This window comes from Pteropus medius, unplaced genomic scaffold (genome assembly GCF_902729225.1).
Source record: "Pteropus medius unplaced genomic scaffold, Ma_sr-lr_union100, whole genome shotgun sequence".
Lineage (NCBI taxonomy): Eukaryota > Metazoa > Chordata > Mammalia > Chiroptera > Pteropodidae > Pteropus > Pteropus medius.
In genome coordinates, this window is record NW_024349799.1 from 2,405,903 (window position 1) to 2,429,746 (window position 23,844).

The following is a 23,844-nucleotide window of genomic DNA, read 5'->3' on the forward strand; positions in this document are numbered from 1 at the left end:
TAGGCCCGCGTCTCCCTGGCTCCGCCTCTCCTTCGACTTCTCCCCTTAAGTCTCGCCTTCCCCTCTATCTCTTCTCTGTTCTTTGCCAATCACGCTGGGCCAGCGTCTCGCCCCGCTCCCGAACCCACACCGAGCCAAGCCTGTCCGCTGCCTCCCCTGCAGGCGGAGGACCTAGGGCTGCGGAAGTATGGACCGTACGGCCGGTGGCTTCTCGGAGGAGCAGTTCCTGGAGGCCTGCGCCGAGCTCCAGGAGCCCGCCCTGGCCGGGGCCGACTGGCAACTGCTGTTGCAGACCTCGGGCATCAGCATCTACAGTCTGCTAAACCAGGTAGCTGCCGGCCTGCTGGAGGACCGCAGGGCTGCAGCGGTCCGGGCCTAACCTCCCTGCGGGGAGTGAGAGGCTGCAGCCGCGGACGCCAGTACCGGGGCGGGTCTTCTGGAGCTGGGAGGAGCGAGCGCAGGGGCGGTGCTCCCAGCAGACTTTGTCCGGTGCGGGGAGTTGGGAGGTCATCCGAATTCTGCCTTGTATCTGAGGCCCGACGGGGGATGTGGTTTGTTAGAAAATTTTTTAAAAAGTTAAAACGTGGGTCAGGTGATTCTTAGTCCCACGCACTTGCTTTCAAGGACATGGATTCCCCCCTCTCGGGTGGGTGCCATTGTGTGTGTATGTGGGAAGTAATCTAGGGTTTGAATATAGAATGTAGGTGGAGGAGAGACCGGACTTTTCAGAGACTGGATGTGCAGGGTGGCTGGTGTATGTGGAGAGGAGTGTTGCTGAGACGGGACCCACTGTCATCTCTAGTCATTTTAGTGAGTTGCTTTTGTTTTGTTTTGTTGTTTTTTTTGGGGGGGGGGCTGCTGCCCCATCCTTGTAAGTTGCACTTAATAATTTTAGTCTAAAGCTTCAGGGAGAAAGATAAATTGAAAAGCTAGGAGGAAGGTAGTTGGTTATTAAGCAAGTCTCCAGGCATTCCTGGAGGCCTTTGGAATCAGGTAGCCATCCAGGTAGAAGGATTACATTGCACTTGAGGTCTGTCATCTGTTGCTCTTTGTGATAGTAGCTCCTAGCAAGTAGGTTAAAAGTCAACTTTAGGCAAGGTCAGTGAAATAGAATGTTTCTTAGCAGAGGACCAAGCAGGAGCTCTGAATGTGTGTACAGGGTATGATAAAATGAACAAGAAGTTCACAGTCTAGAGCAGATAGTTCATTTCCTAGTGTCATTTCAGCAGTTACTTGGGTGCAAAAATGGACAGGTTTTCAGACAAAATCCATTAATCTTTTCTCTGACTTTTCCATTTTCCTTACCAGTCACATCCAGGCATTTGCCACGTTTTGTCAATTCGATTGCTCAGATATATCTGATATCTGGCCCATTTCCCTTGCCTTTACTTTTCTATATGCTTGCCATTTTGGATGGCACCACTCACCGAGAATTGCAGTGATCTTTTAACTAGTTTCCCAGTCTTCCATCCTATACTTTACAGCCCAATCAAATCCCTGAGAGGCTGTGATCTTATCAGTCCCATTTCAGTGGCACTGTTGATTGCAGAATTAGTAATAACTATTGTAATAGCTAATACATTGCAAGCTTTCTTATGTTTCAGGCACCATTTAAGTCTTTGCAAGTACCTGACTTACTCAATCCTCACATCGACCCTAATGCAAGGTATTATGATTATCGTGTTTTTACCTGTATGGAGATGAATATATGGAAAGGTCTTGTTCAGGATTTGAACTGGAATTAGAACTCGGCTATCTAGCTCCAGGCCTATGCCATACATATGCTCCTGCATTGCCTCTCTGAAAAGAGACAACTGAAGCCAGAGGGGCTGCACTGAACTAGTTTGGTTTTATCTCACATTTCTAGTTTTCTCTCCCATGATTCATCCACACAGCTTCTGTCCTCCAGGCCACTTCACCCCAACCCCATCCCATGGACCTGAGCTTTTTTGCTTTTGTGCTTTTTATCTCATGATGTCCATTGCCTGTGAGCTGAGACAAAATGACTGGGCTTTGTATGGTGTATTATTTCCTATGTATATTATTATGTAGCAAGGCCCCTCCCTTTTGTGGGGAGAATGTGAGTGGTTTTTGAAACAGTTCCTATCCCTATCAACCATACTATTTATCTTATTTCAACCTGTTCTGGGATGTGGACAGTCATGGTACACTGATGTGAATTATGTGTTCTCCATAAGAGAAGAGAGCTTTCATAAGTTGGGAGGCTCCATAAGTTTCCCGTAGATGTGCCCTTGAGCTTCAGCAGCTAGGATGGGGGGTAATTGCCCCTTGGCCACTTTGATCTCCATCTGTATAAAAATGTCAAGAGGCCCTATTGGGTCAGGGTGCAAGCCCTTTCCTAGGGTGCAAACCTCTAGCATTATCCAGCCTTATTTGCTGCCTGACCCACTTTGCTAAAGCCTCATTTTATTTTCCAGATTGACTCCCTTCCTTTACCTTCCTCCTGGAAAAGAATTCCTTCTAATCGCTAGTCAGTCAGTTCTTTCTTCTGAACACTACTGTTTATCGAAAGTGAATTCCGCTTGTCCCACACTATGCCCAGTCCCTCACCCATCTCCTCTAAAGCCCCTTTCTGTCTTGTGGGCCAGTATTATTTAATCCACGATGAATGTTGTTATATTTTCTGCCATTCCACCGCCGCCCCCCGCCCCGCCCAACTCCATTTCGCCTACATAGATGCGTATGTCCTTGGTTCCTTGGCAGAAGAACATGACCCCTCTGCCAATCTTCATATTGAGTAACCTACCTGACTGTTACCTCAGGAGATTCCAGGTGAGGTTTCTCCTTGCTGCCTTTGCCTTCTGACTTTAAAAATTCCTCCAAATGGGATAAATAGGTTGGACTTGTTTGTATCCTTTAATTTTGGGGATGCCATTGATCCACCTAACTCTAGGTAATGCGGCTTTGAAACCTTTGCTTCAGCCCCATCAATATCTGCTTCATTCATCCCATTTCTTAATAACCATCTAAAGATTTCCACTCTGCTGAAGTGGATTCCCAATTCGCCCCTCTATCTTTCCCCATTTTCTTGTTAATTACTCTAGTTTCTTGGCATGTGTAAGACCTATAAGGAGAAAGTGAGACAGGTATTCTGATAAGTCTTCCTGGATTGCCCGATTTTGCAGCAGTAAGGTTACATGTAGTGCCCATGCAAAAGGGGCCCTCTTCAGCGAAGTATTTACCCTGACTTGGATCAGGGGCATATTCAGTGGTTCAATACCCTGATCATGATCAAGCCAGTCCGACATGACTTGAATACAAAACATATTAGCTACTTCATCAGGGGGTACCACGTGGAATTTACAGGATAGGAAGAATCAGACATCCTCCCTTCTCAGGGTACACAGACTTTACAGTGGCTTTTATTCAGTCCACCAGGCTGGTTATTCCCTCTGGAATAACCTCCTGTGTGTCTGGACCATGTATAGCTAGCTATGATTGGTCTATAGTGAACTGTGCTCATGATCTAAATGATACTGTAACGAAGTTACCATTACATGTTTTGAAAAGACTGAAGTGTCAAAAGTGCTTGAAAAAGTTTTCAATATAACAACTAAATTACATTTTATAAGTAAAATAAGAGTAGCTTTTTTTAGTAAACAAATAATTCTGGATTATCTTGGACAGATGGCAACTTTTGACGTACAATATTTTATTTATTTTCTTTTTAATTTTCTAGTCTGTTAAATCACAGAATTTTAGACTTAGAAAATTTCTTTGAAATCATTTTGTCTGACACCATCTTTTTTTTTCACTTCTTTTTTCTACCTTCTTTGGCCACTCTGTTTCCTTCCTCTCCTTTTTTCCTCCCCAGGTTGTAATGATATTAACCTGCCTTCACATGGTCTTCTTATTTACAAATGCTGTCATATGTATGTTTCATCAAGTCTCTAAAAAAATCTGAAAAATAGGCAGGGACAGGCTGATTTTCCTATTTTACAGATAGAAATAAGACTTAGAGTTGTTAAGAGAGCCACACAAAACCTCGTAACTGGTAACTACTTTAATAAACTCAGAACCAAATGTACAGTTTGCTTCAAGGCAAGTACTATATTCTCTTTCTGGAGGCTAAGCAAAACTAGGCCAAAGCTGCCAGCATGAGTTTTTGAGGTAGATAGTCTTGAGTTAAAATCTCTACTCTGCACCAGTATCATCCATTTATCCATTCCGGAGATAGTCATTAAATGCCTGCTACATGCTGTTGCCCTCACAGGCACTGGGGATAAGCAGGGAATGGGACAATGGAGCTGCTGCTTCAATAAATGAGATTCTTTTTTAAAAAAAATTAACTGCATTCACTGATGAGAATAAACCCTTAGTATATAATGAAATGTTGGGTGAAAAATGCCATGAAGAAAGTGAAGTGGGGTAAAGGGACAGAGAGATGGTATGGCACAGGAGCTAGGGGTGATGCGATGTGTTTTAGATAAGGGAGTTTGGGAAGCCCCTCCATGAGTAGAGATAAAAATGAAGTGAGAGATTACATCTTGTAAATATCTGGGAGTGGAACGTACCAGAGATTGTTACTGAAAGCTCGAGCCCAAGCTCATCACCAAGCCCCATCCTAGAGTCTCATATTTAATTGATCTGGGGTCCTGAATTGGGTGGTTCTGTTGAAAAGCTCACATTTCTTATAGAGGTTGATTATTCTGTTCTCTCTACTTTCGTATTTGTTTGAAATGGTTCATAATAGTTTTCTTATTGGTGTTTTTTGTTTGTTTTGTTTTGTTTTGTTTTGTTTTTATGTTAAAGCTTCCCAGGAGATTCAAATGACCATGCTGGGTTTTCAACCACTCAGTAGAGCGAACACTGAGTGCAAAGTCCCAGCTAGGCTGAGCTTTCCAGAAAGAGCCAGAAGGCCACAGGACTAAGGAGAAGCTGAGGTGGGAGGGAGTCCAGGGAGGATTGGAGGCCAAACCCCACTTACCATCTGGGTGATATTGGTCAGTTACTCTTTCATTTTGAAATCTCAGCTTCTTCATTTGCAAAACAAGAATAATACTCACCTTTCAGGATTCTGGTCCTCTCAACAATCATTGAGTGAAATGATATATGGCAGAGTGGTTCTCCAACTTGATCATACATCAAAATCACCTGCAGGACCTGTTAAATTCAGAGTGGATACCCTACCCTCAGAGTTTCTGATTCGGTCTGGTGTGGGACAAGAGAGTTTGCGTTATCGTCACATCACCATCATCATCATCATTTGCATTTTATTTTTAACCAGTTTCCAAGCGATGTGGAAGCTCCCAGTCCAGGGGCCATTCTTTGAGAACCACTGATATTTGGGGAGCATCTAGCATGGTACTCAGGGGGTTTTTGACATTGAAAAGCAGGAGAATGCCCTAGAGATGAGAAGCAATGGAAAGATAACAGTGAGAGAAAAAGAGTATCTCAAGACAAAAGCATTGTTTAGGACTCTTTCTGCCTGATTTTTAGGTTAGTGGCCACTTGGGAGCGAATGTGGTCCCTTGAGCAGTGCTGGTTGAGAAGTTCTCCTGGCAGAGGAGGGAGGCGGGTCACTTACAAAAGCCTTCCCAGTGATCTGCAGTCGGGTCTTGCTAGAGCTCTGGGCTCCGTTACCATGCCAACAGACACCACAGCATACTAATGGACAGTATGAAACCTGTGTGCAGAGGCTCACATCTTTAATTTAGACCCAAATAAATGTTGGACCCAATGTTTAGACCTAAGTAAATGAAAAGATCTGGCTGATGTCTTGCACTTGTTATGTTTTTAAATCTAAATGTCTGACACTGTGAGAAGGAACTGCCTACATTGTGCCTTTCTCCTTTGATAGGTCTTCTAATCAAAAAGTTTGATGAGGAACAGACAATACTTTCCCAGGGACCGCTTTTTCTATGCTGTTGACCTACTAAAATACTAAAAGCCTGGCATTACTGGAAAAATCTAGCCAGGTTGGGCTGAGAGAAAGTTTGGCCTTTCAGAAGGGAAACATAGATTAATTCCCATGAGAACAGATTTACCACAGTGAGTGAGAAGCTTCCACTGCCATTCCCCAAGTAGGATCATAATCCGATTTGTATAGTGAGCTTCTTTACTACAGGATCACGGGACCATTCTTCTCCCTTCTTTCACCCTCTGTCTCTCTCCTAAGGAGGAGCAGTTAGCAGTGTGATAGGTAGAACCCTTATTGAAACCAGGACACTTCCTGAGCCATGTTTTACTAGTGAGTAGGGCAACCGTGCCTTAAAGCTCAGCATCTGTGTGTAGCATTCTACTTCCTGCCACAGACCAAGGCCAGTGCTCGCTTGTACCCCCCACCTCCCATTTTTCCATCTTCCTTGAGCATACAACTGGATAGCCATGTTAGGGCCTCAGTTCTCTTCCTTACTTCTCTCTCAGGGGAGCATGTGGTATAAGGCAGTTTGAGAATGCTGGTCCTAAGATTTAGACTTGGGGGAATGAGGAGACTGGTGAGCAGGATCCCCCACTTCTGTGTACAGGTATAAGCCAAGCTTTGTGTCTTTCACCGGGTCCCTCTAATTATATGGTCATGCTAACTATAGCTATATGCACTCTAACGGCTTATTATTTATCTAAGAATATGTTTGGAGAAGTCAGAGACAGTTTGGAGGCAATATCACAGATCATGAACTCCGCTATAAAATCACTTGTTTCATGTCCATGTTCTACCATCGTTAGTTGTGTGACCCTGGGTGAAATTCATAGCCTCTCTTTTTATTTATCGAGGTATCATTTATATGCACTTTTTTGAGGTATCATTTATACATCATACAATTCACTCATTTTAAGTACGATTCAATGATTTTTAGTAAATTTATGGAGTTATGTAACCTTCACCACAATCTAATTTTAGAACATTTATGCCACCTCCCAAAAGAAACCTTTGCCCATTTGCAGTCACTCCCTGTTCCCACTCCCAGTCACAGACAACCACCAATCTACCTGCTATCTCTATAGATTTACCTTTTCCTGCTATTTCTCAGAACTTCTTTGAGGCTCAGTTTTTTTGTCTAAAAAATGGGTTTACTGATGGTCTATATCTCATATTATCATTGTGTAGATTGTGAAGCACTTAGCCCAGTGTCTGATATTCAGTATTAGCTATCATTATTATTTTACCTAGCCACCTACAGACCTAAGGGATTGAACCTACCATGTTTTCACAGAGAAATCTAAAAGATTAGATCACATTTTGTCAACTGTCTTTCTTCATACGGTCTTGGTACACACTTCCCAGTGGCAGCTGCAGCTTTGACTCCTGCCATTAGAATGGATTCTCTTTGGTGAAAAATGCTTACTTTTTACACAGTCTAAGTCTGTAACTTGCCAGAGTGGCTGGAGTTGGATGGCTTCCACAGTCACTGATGGGGGAGGCTTCCTGTTCCCCTGAGGAATGGAAATGAGCTCTTCTGTGAGAGGCAAAGAAAATTCACTGTGCATTTATAGGATTAGAGAAATGTGGCTCATCAGGCTATCTTGTAGTTAGTGATGTAAATGCAGAAAATCACCGTGAATTGAAGAGAATGAGAGGATGCACAGGGGGAATGGGGTCCACCAGGGATTGCCTCTCTCTGGGAATTGCAGTATCAAATGTAAACATCACATTTTGATATTTTTGATATATAAACATATATGAGCTCTTCCAGATTTTATTAGGATAAATAAATGTATCATTATTGGTAGTAATGTTTCTCAAAATATTTTAACCCTATGAATTAAATTGAAAAGAAATTGAATAGTTTCCTTTCATATATTTGAATAGCCACTTGTCTACACAGCTTGATATGTAAACAGGTTTCCAGAATAACAGAACATCTCAAAGATTAGCACATTCAGTAATTAGCAAGTTGCCAAACCATGCCTCCACCCACCTCCATTTCTTCATTTATAAAATGGAGATAATAATATGCTTACATCACAGGATTAGTGAGAATATTAATCACCAAGCACAGTGCCCAACTTAGAGCAGGTACTCCATAGATGTTAGTTTCCCTCAAAATGTGTATTATGTTATAGTTCTGAATCCTGAGTTCTTCAATCTGGAAAAAGGAGCTCAGCATACCAACTTTATTAATGAAAATGATATCTAATACATACTAAGTACTTATTATGTTCTAGGCATCACACTAAGAACTTTAGATGTATTATCTAATTTAATCCTCATAATCATTCCCTTAGGTAGAAACTCTTATTTGACCCGCTGTGCTGCTGAGGAAAGCTAGGCTAGCGAGCCGACGGAAGAGTTTAGATCCTGCCTGGGCTGTGACTCTGAGCCAGTGCTGTATCCACCAGGCTGTATTTTCTGGTTACAAGGTTTTTGAGATGACTTTTTGGAACAATACAAAGAGAAAACACGGCCCTAGTCCTTTGAAAGTGACAGTATTCATCCTTTCTCCATTCTTCCCTTTGCCCCTGTCCTTATCTGAACCCTCCAGAAGCAGCATCTAAAAAATACCTCTTCTGGTAGTTGGAGGCCTGTTGGACAAACACCAGGATTAGGAATTCAGGGGGACATCTCAGAGAGAGGTCCTTCTTGGGTGGTCTGGGGCAGGCACACTGTCTTGGGGGCCTGAAGGAACAGGTTCCCATCCAGGCTTTGCCCCGCACAGTGTATCTGTTGACTCTTGACAAGTCTCTGACATCTTTTACATCAAGGGTCTAAGGCCCCTTCTGGCTCTAAGGTTTTATGTAATGGCTCCTCTTTAACTTGATCATTAACTTGTGGTTTGGAACATGGTTTGGAGAAAACATGCACACTGAGAAGAGCTAAATAAGGAGACATTGTGGGAAGTAGAAGTGGCTGGTGTTGCCTTTTTGGCTGCCCCAAGTATACTAGCTATAAGGACTCAGGTAAGTAATTTAGCCTCTCTGAGCTTTCTTTACATAAAATGGGGGTAAACACTAGTGTTCCTATCTACATCGCAGGGCTGTGTGAAAGATTACATGAGATAATGTCTATAAAACTGGAAACAATTAGAGAAACAATTACTGGTATTATTGGAATCATTTATAGCAGGTCAAAGTGATGGAAAACTTCAGATACAGAGTACATGGCTTTTGCAGTGACTGCTGACAGGTCCAAAGGAAGCACATTCCATCGAAAAGCCAGTTTATGCCGATTTCTTCTCAGGGCCGGAATGTAGTGAGTCCCAGCAAGTTTATAATTTTTTTCTGGGTTACTTAGTGGAAGGAGATGGCACTTTTTCTAACAGAGTGTGTGGAGTTTTAGATATCTCTGTGCAAAACTAAATATACCTCTATTTAATGTTCATTAACAGTTTCCATTATCTCTTCTCTTCCTTGGCAATGCATTTTAGCAATGCTTATGTACGTCTGTACTGTTTTGATGAATTTACACATAATTGTATTTCCCTGTAAATAGTCATAAATCTTATGAGCACTATTCTGTCAATCTACTTTTATACTTCACAGTAATGTCAAAGAAAAAACAAATCAAGACTTAGTAAGGAGAGACTTTTATTCAAAAGGATTATTACAAAGTGGGAGAAGGGATTGTTGTAATAGGGAGAACCTTTGACCGTTAAGAACTGTGAGTGTCTCAAGAGTTAGGCAGAGTTTTTCTTTTGTAGAAACCAGATGTGGGGAAGTGAGATGAAAGGTGTCATGACTGGATAGGAAATCAAAGACTATTTCACCATGAGGCTAGTTTGTTATCAGGAGGGGTTGTATGCTGGCTCAGGCTGAGGGTGGTCTAATGCTTAGGGGCCTAGAAGAAGGAAAGAAGCTTAATCAGTCTGGTTAACAGCATTTTGTTCTGACTGATCAGTGGAGTAAAGTAAAGCAGTTCAGCTAATCATTTATGAGGCAATGAAAGGGAGCCTAGAGCAGTGGTCTCCAACCTTTTTGGCACCAGGGACGGGTGCTCCTATGAGAATCTAATGCCCGATAGTCTGAGGTGGAGCTGAAGCAGCGCTGGGGAGCGGCTGCAAATACAGATGAAGCTTCACTTGTTAGCCCACTGCTCACCTCCTGCTGTAAAGTCAAGTTCCTAACAGGCCACAGACTGATATTGGGGTTTGGGGATCCCTGGTCTAGAGGGTCTGTGTCTGGCCTTGTCATAGGTAAATGGCGCGGGGGGATCTGTGAGTCTTACCTAACTCATGTTAGGGAATGTTGGTTCTTTACAATAAGTTCTTTTCTGGAACACAAAGGTAGGAGGATTTCTGAACCTCCACTGTTTTCCCAGATCACAGGACTCAAGCTAAATTTATTGTCAGGAAGGATCACTTGAATCAGTTAGGCTTACTCTTAGCTGCAAGTAACAGAAAACTAGACTAAGAATGACTTTAAGAGAGGTTTATTTTTTTTATTTAACAAGTAGTTCAGAGGTCAATAGTTGCTGGCATTAGTTTAGCCAATCAATGATGCCAATAAATCTCTTTGAGTCTTTTCACTCTGTCTTCTTGTGTTTGTTACCTCTTCATCACAAAATAGCTGCTGCAGCTCCAAATATTCATATTCAGAAAAGGAAGAAGGTATTTGTCATATGGCTGCCTCTAGCTGTGTACATTGCCGTTGGGGCTCTTCTTCTTCTTTTTTTAACATGGTAGGTGTCTTTTAAATTTTTATTTATTTTGTTTTTTTGTTTGTTTTTTTAAATAATCAAAAAATTTTTCAATTACAGTTGACATACAATGCTATATCAGTTTCAGGTGTACAACATAGTGATTAGACACTTATATAACTTATGAATTGATCACCCCGATAAGTCGAGAACCCATTTGACACCATACGTCATTATTATAATATTATTAACTATATTCACCATAGGGATTCTTTTAGCACAAAAGAAAGGAGTATCATCTGCATCTTCTGGTAATTATATTCTATATAAGATATTGACTGATTCCATACTATTGAATAATTCTTCTACAATTTGATGTATAGGAAATCAAATGTCCTATAAGTGGAGCACTAGACAAGTATACAGTGTGTTTTACAGTGCAATAAGTAAATGGAGCCATTCTAAGTTGTGGTTTTCTGGAGGAGCTTTAGGAAAAGCCAAGGAAACCTCTTAAGTTATTTGAAATAAATTATTGAAATATTAGTAAGCTTAGAAACATATCTGCAACAAATGTTGCAGAGAGTTTATATCTCTGACTTTAAAGAAATCAATCAATAATAAAAACTTTGTCCAAATTAAGCTAAGACATGCCTTTTCTTATCAAATTATGCAAACGATGGCACCCAATCCTGGTGAGATGCTTCTTTGCTACTGGTTAAAAGTATAAATTGGTACAAACTTTCTTAAAAGGTTTATAAAAAGTATAAAGACCCTTAAAATGTTAATACTCTTTACCATACGATTTATCTCAAAAGAAGCTTTGCTAACAAAAAAATTGGAATTATGGACCAAGTTGGTTCATGTAAAATAATAGATTATTTCAGCAATATTTTTATTTTTATTTGTAAAAATGTTTGGAAATGGAAATAGCTTCAGAAAATAATTAAATTAGGTGTGATCTCTCTCCATAGCTTCAATGTAATATTGTTAAAAATAAGAATACAAGCTGTTTATACCATATTATTCTCATTTTGTAACATATAGAAGGTATTAGTTTACTTAAAAGAAATATGTCAGATATCACCAGTAGATATTTACAAATTATGGGGTTACATGCCATTTTTATTTTCTTTATTCTTTTTGGCATTTTCCAATTTTCCTATAATGAATATGAATTATTTCTATAATTATTAAAAAGTTCGCTTTATTTTTTAAAAGACAAAATAAAACTATGAGTATGTTTGCCAAGATCCTTTTTTAAAAGAAATAATGATTGAAAATGAACTTAGATCCAAGAATTTGGGTGGGGCTGTTTGCACTTGAACATTTTATCGATAGACAAGGAAAAGTGTTATGGAGCATTTTGTTTCTCTGGAGTTCTGGCGTTTCTCAGTTCTGCCACAAGGGAGTGTTTAAAGGAAGTTGTCACAATAGTTCATTCTTCTGTATTCACGTAAATCACACGTTCTATTTTTCTCTTCCTAGAGAGCTTCTGTTTTCTTTTCTGTGATATGTATACGACTGAGGTCACTAGAGCTGGTACTACATTCAGGAGGGGAAGGGAACCAGTTTAAGGAAACAGTTTATCTTAATTTACCCAGAAAACCAAAGATAGCTCATTAAAGGTTGGGGAGATAATTACCTCAAGACATAATTACCTCTTTTGCTCTGTATGTATAGAAAATGGGGCCCCAATATTGCTGAACAAAGAGCTAATTGCCTTCTAAAGTTAATTAAAACATGTGTGGCTGTAAACGTGTGTATGTATAAATTGTCACTATCTTCTCATATGTGAATGTGAGGGCTAGGAGCAGGAGGGAGAAGATGTCTCTCCCAAGGTCCACCGTTTCATTGGGGCGTCTGCGGCACAGCATATAAGGGGTTCAGATCTACTAGGTTGTCATTCGATGATTTGAAAGTCTTGGTATAAAGCTTTTAGAGCTGGAAAATCCTTATGAATTCAGTTTCAGTATTACCTTCCATTTCCTGCTAGGTACCTTCACATATATCTGAGATCCCTAAGTATTTATCCCTGGATTATGATGCCACCTGAGCTAGAAGACCCCTGAAGTCCTCTGATCTCTAGAAATAGTCACCAAGTTTACCCCTTGACTTCGCCTAAGCTTTCTGGCATGGTTTAAGAGAATGGCTTCGTTCATGCACGATTACCCTATAGCTTTGCATTAGCAGCACACGGAAGTTCAGAATCTATGTAAAGTCTTTTGTTCTGTTTGTTTGCTTTTGCATTGAAATTTAAGAGCCATTGTTTTAATATAAACAGGAGAGCCTTTAGGCAAGATGAGGGTCAGGAACTTTAAGTGTTCATTGTACAGAGAGTGAAAATGTGTAGTGCAGCCGCAATAGCCTAGAACCCTCACAGGCAAGGATATGGCTTAACGTGAAAACTCTTGTTGTACTTTGGAATCTAGAAATGGTCTTTTTCTGAGTAAAAGGGGGCTAATTTGACCTGAAAATGATGTTTCTCCTCTCTTTCAGTCCTTTATACAACAAGTCCTTTGTATAAAAAAAGAAGCAGTTGCTGAAAAATTCTGTCTTAGAATTGATAAAACAATGTTGGGTTTCATTATGCCCCGTGATTATTTAAAACAGTAAGCACCTGTCTCCTGAATGTTAGTTGCCTGTATGACATCCCCTACTTGGATGTTTAATACGCATCTCTAACTCAAAAGTAGAACCCTTGATTACCCCACAGCTCACCAGTCACCTTTTCCTCCAAGTTTTTTCCTAACTCATTTCCCTGGTTGTTCAAGCAAAGGTTTTGAGAGTTAGCCTCAATTCTTTGCTTTCTCTTTCCCCACAGCCAGTCTGTCAGCAATTCCTGCCGACATTACTTTCAAAAGATATCCCTAAGTCACTGACTTCTTTCCATCATTCTTGTTACCTCCCTGTTCAAATCACTATCGTCTCTTATCTGGACTATTGTGCTGGTCTTCTACACCATCTCCTTGCTGTCTTACGATCTGTTTTCTACCAAGTGGCAAAAATCAACCTTTGAAAGTCATGCCATGTTTAAAGTCCTCCCCTGTTTGAAGTCATCGATTTTTCTATAGCAGCAAGAACAAAATAGTTAACCTTTACCCTGGGTTACAAACCCCTTTGGGGCCCAGCCCCCACTACCTCTCTAACCTCACTCAACTTCTACCATCCCCCCCCATCTACAGTTCTCCAGACCCCCTGATGTTTTGCTCTTTGGGCATGCTGATCCAGTCAGTCGGAGGGCCTTCCCCTCTAGGACTGGGTTTTCCCCACCTTCCCATGAATGGTTCCTTTTAGTATTTAAAACAAGATGTTCTGATAAATGTTATCCCTCATAGAGGCCTTTCCTGACCATCCGATTATGTAAAGCCTCCTCCCCCCAAATCAAGCACCAATTATCACATAACTCCTTTCATGTCCTACTTAAATTAGCTGGATACTGGTTACAGCTTCCACCACCACGGATGCGTCTAGGCGAACTCAAGACCCATGAGAGCAGGGCCTCATCTGCTTTTTCACCATATTGTATCACCAAGACCACAGAGAGGTGCTCAATAAATGGTATTGCATGAATGCCATCCTCAGCTGTTTTTCATATGCTACGTAACCCAGCTCTATCAGTTTGGGAATCAATAGATTATTTCTGCCTGTTCTGTTTGTACAGGAGACTGGACTTTGTGAGTATAAAGTTTTTGGTGTCCTGGAGAGTTGCCCGCCAGCTCTGCTCGCAGATGTCTACATGGACATAGACTACAGAAAACAGTGGGACCAAAATGTTAAAGGTGAGAAACACCTGCTATTTTCAAAAAGTTGATTAGAAAGTAGAATCTATTGTTATTTATCCTACCCAGTATAAAGCAGTAGGTTTAAATTCTGTATTATGTTTCATTTTTAATTTTGGCATAGAAGTCTTAAGTGCTGGGCTGAACTATGCCTATGCAATTCCTAGGATGATGCTCCTTGCATATGCGCCAGTTTGCTCTTAGGGCTACTTCTCTCTGTAAGTTGGTTGCCATCCTATATACCTAGGTGTCATGGAAGGCTTCCTAGAGGAGGTGGCGTCTAGAAGTTGAATCAAAGTTTTATAAACAAAAAGAATACATATATGTGAGGAAGAGAGAGGGTAAAGGGATGACTGGTGCCAGGGCATTCCAGGCCCAGGGAACGGCATGAAGTCAAGTCAGGAGAGCGTGAAACAGCATGAAACAGTATTCAAAACCGTGAGCTATTTGATAGCAGAATCTGGAGCTAGGGTGAGAAGAGGGTTCACATCCCCAAGGGCCTAGACTGGCTACCATCCTGCAGTTCTTAGATTTCACCCTATAAGTGATGGATAGTTATGAAAGGCATTAAATAGGGGACCTTCCTGCCACTAGAGGTGGGGTTGGCCTCTGCCATCTCAGTCACAGTGGTATAGAACTGTAGTTGCCAAGGGGCACAGAAACTCTGAAAGACCCTTGCTGTACTCAGAACTCTTGGGTGCAAGTAACCAAAAGCTAACAAATACTAGTGTAAGAAAAGGAAAAAGAGTTTACTGGTTCAAGGCATTAGAAACTCCATGGGTTTCTGGCTTCTAGGACAGTTGCATCTAATATTTAAATAATTACTTCATCTCTTGACTCTTTTCTTCTGTGTTGACCTAATTCTCAGGCAGATTCCTATGTCATGGTAAAGATAGCCATCAGAAGATCCAGGCTTAAATTATAAATCAGTGGTCTCCAACCTTTTTTGGCACCAGAGAACGGTGCGCCTATGAGAATCTAATGCTTAATGGTATGACGCGGAGCTGAGGGGATGATGCTAGAACTGGGGAGTGGCTGCAAATAAAATTAAGCTTCTCTCACTTGCCCGCCACTAGCACCTCCTGCTGTGTGGCCCGGTTCCTAAAAGGTCACCGACTGGTACCGGTCGACAGCCTGGAAGTTGGGGACCCTGATATAAGTAACCCCGGAGAAACCAGAACAAGAATTCCACTTTCTTACTGATGGCAGCCAGAGCTCCAGGATTGGTTCTTGTTGGCTCAGCATGGACCATGTGCTTATTTCCGGTGGACATTTGTCATGGTTTTGCATCACTTAATTTTTTCAAATTCCCTTCCTATCTGGAATTATGATGCTCACCCATCCAAGGGTGAAACCAGACTGTCCCAGTCTCCCTAGTAGCCATGGTTCAGTCATGTGATATAGAAGTTGGCCATAAGATGCACATGTGGCTTCAGTTTGGGAAGAGTAACACGAGGAAGCAGGCAGCATGCAGAATCATCTGATGGTCACAGCTAAGCATCTGACTTTGGGATAAATGGTTGCAGAGATCTGATGTTTTGTACCTAGCATCAACAGGTCATGCTATGGTGTCTAGTTCAGTGGCAGCAGCAGATTGGCTTCTCTGGAACAATCCTCAGGTTCTAAACCTAACTCTGGTCCTCCTGGATATTCTGTGAGCTACCTGTGAGCCTTTACTAACCACTTTTCAGCCTAAACCTGCTGGAGTGGCAAGCTAAGATGCCGGCCAGAAGCACTACCCCTGAACTAACCCCCATGGCCATGTCTTGCTCATTTCCCCAGTCCCGAAACTACTGCTGCGTCAGTTCTGCTTAAACCACATAGTCAAGAAGGAGGGGAAGGGTCAGGCCCTGAAGGAGAGTTGAGATGCTGGTCCAAGGAGAGTCAGTGCTGAGCATGCAAAAACAAGTGTCTCAGCCTCTTTTGGCACCAATGGGCTGGTAAGCTCTTTAATCCACGGTCTACTTCTAATATATTTTCTTTTAAAAGCTGAATTAATTTAATGCATTTTCCTCATCGGCATCTCAAGGGACTCTCTCGGTTACTTCAGCAGCCTTGGTTTGGCTTCTTCTCTAAATGGTTAAGGAGAAGCTCACTGTACAGCTTAGGGTTGGAGAGTGTGCATGTTATCAAATTCTTTTGCTATCTCCCTCCATGATTTGGCCGTGACCTGCACACAATAGCATGATGGAATGTTAAGGAGATTTGGTTACTGTAGCTGTGGAATAGTGTAAAGAAACACGGGAGAGAAGCCACTGTTATGCCATTTTCTAGCTGTTTAGGAAAGATACCTTCATTTTGCAGCTAACTACATTAGACTGGGTGACTCAGTCCGGGGCCAGCTGTACTGTCCTAAATTCTAGAGGGAGGAAACGGCTCAAAAGCAAAACTATTGGTACTCTAGTGACATCTGGTGGTTACCCTGATTTTAAAACCTGAAATTTTATTTTTGGATGCCTGATTGTGTTTCGTTGCATTCTATTGGAGAAACTTGTGTTATGAGATAGACAAATTTTGTTGGGTTCTTTCATTTTTACTTTGTTTTTATATCTATTGGACTATGCACCTAAGCAACAAGCTTTCAGTGGTAATGAATCTGCCTGACTTTTTCTAGAATTCTGTGCCTTATGCATTCATTAGTGGTTTATCATACGCTACAAGGTCATAATATGTAAGCTTCTTGTTTATTGAAGCCAAAGAGGCTTCCAGATACATTGCTTCTTTTGTTCTCCTTAGAACTCTATGAAAAAGAATGTGACGGCAAGATTGTGGTCTACTGGGAAGTGAAATACCCTTTTCCCATGTCCAACAGGGATGTATCCTTTCTCAAGGTGTATCATCAATCAGCTTTCTAAGTGCTGCTGTGCCCCATGTCCATCGCCCGATGGTGGTACGTCCAGCAGGTGTGGATGTTGTCTTCGGTTCTTGCAGAAGCTTCTATTAAAGGTATTGCTCCTTATGTGGCTTTAAGGAGACCTCAGAGTGTGATTTCTGGGCCTGACCACGTGGAGCATCTATAATTGTGGTCATTGGAGGGAAGCTCGTACTTTCCTAGGAGCTTTCTTAGGGCTTAAAATTATTGAGCCACAGGATTAGAGACCCGAAAAGAACTTTTGATGAAGAATGTTTGATACACTCCCTCAATCAATAAAGATGTAAAGTGACAGAGACATACATATAGGTGATTAGTGGCAGAGAGGGAACTGGAACTCAGGCCCCCACAATTCCAGCTCTCTTATTCCCCTTCCTGTTTTATTGAATCCACAGTGATTCCTCCCTGACTACTGGCTCTGGACACTGGGTACATGCTTCTTCCCCTCAATCTCTTTGTTTATGATGTGAAGCAGTTGAATGGAAATGTGGGGCATTTTAGCTGGCACTCCAAGGTTCTGAGAAGCCTGTTGAAGACTAGCGTGGGAGGGTGGGATGGAAATTTGCTGGGTGGGCAGGCTGGGGGTAGGATGTCTGATAGGCAGTGTATTGACTCCTTCCCTGTCTTCTTTAATCATAGCAGCTGGGTGTTTCACACACTGAATTTCTATCTAGGATCGTTTTAGCAGAGAGTCTTGCAGATTAAAAAATACATTTTGGAAATCACTGAAATTAGGTGATTGCTGGGATCTTTTTTAGCTCTAACATTCTATAAGTTTGTATGTTCTAAACAATTATTCTCTAGAAAGAGAGGGAGAATGTGGGTGCGTTTTATGTGTATTGTTTGTATGCGTTTTTGTGTCTAAGTATATGTGTTTACCCTGGCCCCGACTAGATAATAAACTCTATAGGGCTTTATCTCTTGGTACAATTCCCACACACTGCTAGATAGTTTGCATGCAGCTCAGCAACTGGTGGGTTACTTACTCCCTTAGATTTTATGTGGTTTTCTCTAATCCTGCCAACAACTGTGTGAGGTAGGCATCGTGACCCCCACTTCACAGTTAAGAAAACTGAGGCAAAGAGAAGTTCACAACTTTGCTTGGGTTCACACAGCTGGTGGGTGGAAGAGGCGGGTCGGAACCCAGGTCCACTTGTCTCTAGAGATAGAAGTCTTGACCAAGCCATGATCCTACCTCTCTTACCTCACAGGGACACTGCTAGGTAGGTATTTTTAGGAGTGGACACTTGGGACTCCTTAAACTTTTATTTCATTGGCTTTCCAATGTCACACAATCCTATAATGAGTTTCTTAGTCTTTATATATGCATCTATGTCTCTCTAACAAGGGTTGTTAAATTTTTGAGACTAGATAATAGTACAGTGATTGAAAAAGAAACATTAGTTTTAGAGGAAAGATCCCAGGTCGAGTGCATGCCCATTCTCTGGTTTGCCATGTGACCTTGGAAAAGCCCTTTCACATCACTGGGCCTCAGCTATGGCACACTGGACCTTCCAACCCTTCATAGACCTCTGCCAAACTTTAATCAATATGTCAAGTTAATGTTTTATCAGTGGAGTGTCGGGTGATATCTATCACATGAACTGAGTAAATGATGGGAGAAAGTAGGACAGTATTTGCTGTGATGTGGGGGAGAGGAAAACCAAAACCAGAGCCAAAACAACATTATTTTTCCTCTAAAACATTTAAGAACTTTACTCATCAGTACATAGAGAGTGGGGGTAATAGACCACCCTGCAGGTGCCTTAGTGAAGGGTGGGACAGCTCTGGGTGTAGACTCTGAGGTGTCATGGGGCTGTGGTTGTTTGGTTGTTGCTGTTATAGTAAGTGTAATTGTGTTCTACTGAGAGTGATTTTTTTTTTTCCACTGCCTTAGGCTTTTAATTCCTTCCAGTGTTAAACCTAAAATTCTGTCATTTGAAAGTATAATGCACAAAAAGTTGAGCTCTGTCAAGCTATGAAAGCCTAACTAGGTTTTGAAGCCACATCTGGGTTCAAATTCAGGTTTCGTCACTTCAGCCGAGCTATGGGATCTTAGGCAAGTTTCTTTACCTCTCTGATATAATTTTCTCAACTGTAAGATGGGGATGCTTATATTGAACTCACAGGGACTTTGTCAGGATCAAAAATGATGCTATATGTAAAGCACATAATGTTCATTACATTGTGAGGGCTCTCAACAAGTGGACTCTTATTGTTTCTTAAGGTTATCTTCCTAGAATAGTGCCATAGACATAGTGGTTATTCTGTGTTTGCTGTGATGAAATGATTTTGTTATTCTTGGTGAACCAGCGTTAACCCAGAGAGGACCTCTGCCTGCTAAATATTCAGGTATTCGTGTGTCTTCCATTGTTGGACTGTCCTCTGTGTAGAGAGGTCAGTAATTAGAGCTTTGGAGGAGGGCAAGACAAAGTGAGTGACCTCATTGTTTATCGTGTACTTATTCTGCTTGTCCTTCTGTAATGCCCCCGCCAAGCATATCTTCTGGACTATGTTACTCCCCTTTCCTTCACAGGGAAACTGAGTCTCAGGGAAGTTGAGTAACTAACCCAGGACCACATAGCTGGTGGGTGACCAATCCTCTGATATCTCCCAGTGCCGTCTTGGAGAGATGAGGAGTGGCTTTCCCACATAATTAAAAGCATCATGCTATCATTCACAGAATACCAGGTGGTATGAGGCACAATCCAGCAGTGCAGGTAGGGAGACAGGGCAGGTAACTGAAGTACCATATATGTGGGTAGAAATGCCAAGTAGGAAGGACAGAATGCCCTCCCTTTGCTTCAGGCTTGTAGAGCTCGTAGGGCTTTCCTTCTCCCCATCTGAAATGCTGGCATTGATGTCATGCCTTGACTGGTCGTGCAGTATGTCTACATCCGGCAGCGGCGAGATCTGGATGTGGAAGGACGGAAGATCCATGTGGTCCTGGCTCAGAGCACCTCTGTGCCACAGTTCGCCGAGAGGCCAGGAGTGATCCGGGTGAAGGGGTACAAGCAGTGCCTGGCAATCGAGAGCGATGGCAAGAAGGGGAGCAAAGGTAAAGCCAGGGCTCATGTTGGTGCACTGGCCAGGGCCACTCGTGTGAAGGCCGTGCTGATTGTGAGGCATGTAAATGCGTGATGCTTGTTACCTGAGATCAGAGAATGGGTAGGGGTGCAGAACAACCTAGGGATGGACGCCTGGGGAGAGGCTCAATTCGTCCCAGAAACTTGACTAGAGTGCAAGGTGGATGTTTAAATCTAATTCACTCTATTCTTTACTGACTCTTCCGTTGTCCAGATAAAATCAGAACATCAATCAGGGTTAGAAATGACTTCAGGCTAGTCATGTGGGTACATTGCTACTGGGCCTGTGAGTGGGCGAAGAGCTGACAGGACTATCTCAGGGACATAGCTCCTGCCCCGCAAAAACTCAGAGACTCAGGGCCTGCCTACCTTGAGTTCAAACTACAAGAGCTGGGGGCGGAGAGCTGGGCATGCAGCCACCTGCCCTGCTGGAATGTGTGGTCTTGCGTCTGACGCAAAATCTGAACTATAGTTCTGATGCTTGTTAGACCTGTCACCTTGACATGTCAACTAACTTCTGAGTTCCCATTTTATCATTTATACTCTGGGGTTGAATTTCACCAGCTCCTTCAGATTGCTAGGATAATGAGTGAGAGAATGAATTAAATAAGAGACTATATCCCGAATGTCTAGCACTTGCCAGGCTTTTGATAAATAGCAGCAAAATGTACCTGTGGCTATGTTTTCAAAAACTTTTGTATATGAATATTCCCAAAGACAAGGCAGACGAGAGAAGCCCACATGAATTACGTGTTACCGCCCTCCTTACTTTCTGGGTCTGAATCGAAAGGGGGAAGGTTTGCAGGATTTGTTGCTGTATCTTTCTAACGTGTTTTCTCCTTCTGAATTGTCCTTTCTTTTCCCCCTCTAGTTTTCATGTATTACTTCGATAACCCGGGTGGCCAAATTCCGTCCTGGCTCATTAACTGGGCCACCAAGGTGAGATCCCAGGAGGCAGGAGGGGGAAGTGTGTTTGACAAATGTTGACTTAGCCCATGGGGCTGTCAGGCCGAAAAGACACGCTGTCTCAAGCCTAATGAGGTTCTTTTATGAAGTGGCTTGGTTGAGTGACCACGGTTCGGACAGGGTTGCCAACACCCAGGATGAGGCTGGGACAAAAGACAAAGAATCCTTAGCTGGAATGCCAGCCCCTCCCTGCTGGCGCCCCGAGACCCCGCCAGGATCACTCTCTGGAACCTCCAGACAATAGCGTGCTCCTTGTAGGAACAGTGGTGCCTTTGGACCCTGTATCTGCTTATGGAGGAGTAAGACAGTCTGACCTGGCTCGGGAGACGACCGGCTGGCTGTCTCCAAGCCTAGGGAAAGCCTCCAGTTTTGTTGTTGTTGTTTTGTCTTGTTGTTCTGTCAGGGCAGGGAATTACAATGGTAGCCCAGATTACTCGAGACTGCCTAGGAGCCTGGCTGCATGGGGACCATTCAGCCTGCTTTGTGCAAGTCCTGCTTACTGGCTAGAGGGCTCAACAGATTCTCTGGGAGAGTGAGAAAGGACACAGGATTTGTGTCAAACCCATGCAAGTTTGAGTCCTGACCCTGCTCTGACTGTGTAATCTATGGACGCCATCAAGTTTTTCCCAATGGAGTTGGATATTACCTATCTCATAGAGTGGGGGTAAATAAGACAATGTTTGGGAAAAGTCTTGCATGACGCCCAACACTAACTAAACGATAATATATCCTTCCTCTTGCCCCCAAATCCTTCCTCTTGCCCCCAAATCCTAATTCTCTACAGCAAGTCCTTTCTCTCATTTCTTTGGAAGAATTGAACAACCCAGCCCAATCCCATCTCCTGTTTTCCAAGAAATGGTGTCTCAGAAATGTCTTAACTTTTTACTAGCAAATATCAAAATATTAAGACTGGCTTGTGACAGTGACCTCTGTCGTCTAGTCTCACCTCCTCCCTAGATCTTACCTTTTGTCACTACTTGTGGCAGCATTCTGTCGAAATCCAGCCCAAGGTCCTACAGTCTTCTCTTATTCCAAAAGTCATCTTTATTTACCATAGCCACATCCCAAAGAATCAGGAGTGATTGCTATGAGGCCCTAGAAATGACAGTCTGCTTTGCTTTGCAGAATGGAGTTCCTAACTTCTTGGAAGACATGGCCAAAGCCTGTAAGACCTACCTCAAGAAAAACTAAGAAAGGCAACTGGGAACCTTGTGCCCATGGAATAATGTCTCCAGAAGTGCCACACCCCATGGACGCTCAGCCTTCCTTTCGCTTTTCCCGTCTTCAGAGGCCGGCATACTCTCTAGCATATCGGCTCGGAGCGTGCGTATGCCTGACGCCCGGCTTCCTTCCCCACTCTCCCCACCCCAGGACCGGCTGCCTTCTTCTACTATGGAAAATGGGTCACATTAGGGAAACTTCTGCTTGTTTATTTTTAAAAAGGGAAGTCCTCAGTAAGGAACACAATCATTCCATTGTGCCATCTTAGGGGGATGGGCGGGTAGAAGAGTGACAACAAAATGTAAGAATGACTGATCCTAGCAAACTGGATCCTGCTCAGTATGTGATTTCTTGCAACTCAGGTGGGGTTGCTGGAAGTTGCATTCCCAGGAGAGCTGACTCTCAGTGCACCAAGACTGGAAGACTATGTGGTTGTCCATTTGCCTTAAGCTTTGGTGACTTGATTTGGCTGGGATTTGAAGTGATAATTCAAAAAGTCTCTTCCTATTCCTGCTCATGGAGGATCACATGCTGTTTCGATTTCAAACCGTTCTGTAAAACATTATAGGCCTGACCAAGTACATAATGTGAATAACATGTGTTTCTCTTTCCTGTATGCCACTGGGGAAAGGCCGTCCATACCTCACTAGCTCTGCATTTTATTGGCAATTGAGGCATCAAGATGGTGCTGGTAGTTAGCACTAGCCAAGATGCTTTGCACACAGCATTGTGATAAAGTGTCTTTATATGCAATAAGGTGAGTTTCCCTTATAGAATATTTGGAGATGTTGACAAGAGTCCACACCAGGGAAATATTAATTAGTGGCTGGGTTGACTCTACACGTTTTTCTCAGGAATTCTACCTAAGTTGTCTGCCTCCTCCACTACCAAAAGACTACTAGTTTCCTGTATTTTCTCCTGAATTTTGGTAGGGCAAGATATTCTGTGGCACAGCCTTGATGATCTCAGGGAAAATTTTTAGTTACTGTGTACACGTGATAGTACCAAACCTTGATTAATGGGCATAGAAATTCAGGATGTAAACCCAGAGCAGGGGATTTATTAAAATGGGATACCTCAGATTGTATGTTTTCCCTCTGGGAAGGAATGTGTATTAAATACTGAATAAATACAGAATGGCTTACATTTGTCCTGTCTGCAGTTTCCTTCCTACTTTGTTCCTTTTGTGAGAATGAATCTGTTTGATCTTTTTTATTTACAGGTCACATCCAGCCTAACTCATAGACTTGAACATAAAAAAGAATTTCAGGCTCACTTGCGTGCAAGGCCAGGTGTAGAGTGGCCTCAGGTAGGGGTTGGTACAGGTGCTCAAACTGACATTAGAATTCAGCTCTCTTTTTCTTCAAGTTATCTTTGATGTAGGGA

At 42.5% G+C, this 23,844-nt stretch overlaps 1 protein-coding gene across 4 annotated transcripts; it reads left to right on the top strand.

The window, feature by feature from the left end:
* The first annotated feature begins 29 nt into the window (after positions 1-29).
* Positions 30-23,604, top strand: PCTP (phosphatidylcholine transfer protein). 4 transcript variants are annotated; one of them, XM_039885702.1, is made up of 7 exons: positions 195-328; positions 10,465-10,576; positions 14,196-14,313; positions 17,050-17,129; positions 20,072-20,243; positions 21,143-21,210; positions 22,363-23,604. In XM_039885702.1, exons 2-7 carry the CDS (start codon positions 10,517-10,519, stop codon positions 22,426-22,428), a joined length of 564 nt encoding a protein of 187 aa, XP_039741636.1. In that variant the 5' UTR covers positions 195-328; positions 10,465-10,516; the 3' UTR covers positions 22,429-23,604. The 4 variants fall into 4 exon arrangements, with proteins under 4 accessions (XP_039741634.1, XP_039741636.1, XP_039741635.1 ...); XM_039885701.1 differs by lacking the exon at positions 195-328 and adding an exon at positions 401-810; XM_039885700.1 differs by lacking the exon at positions 10,465-10,576 and having other exon boundaries at positions 30-328.
* Positions 23,605-23,844: the final 240 nt, after the last annotated feature.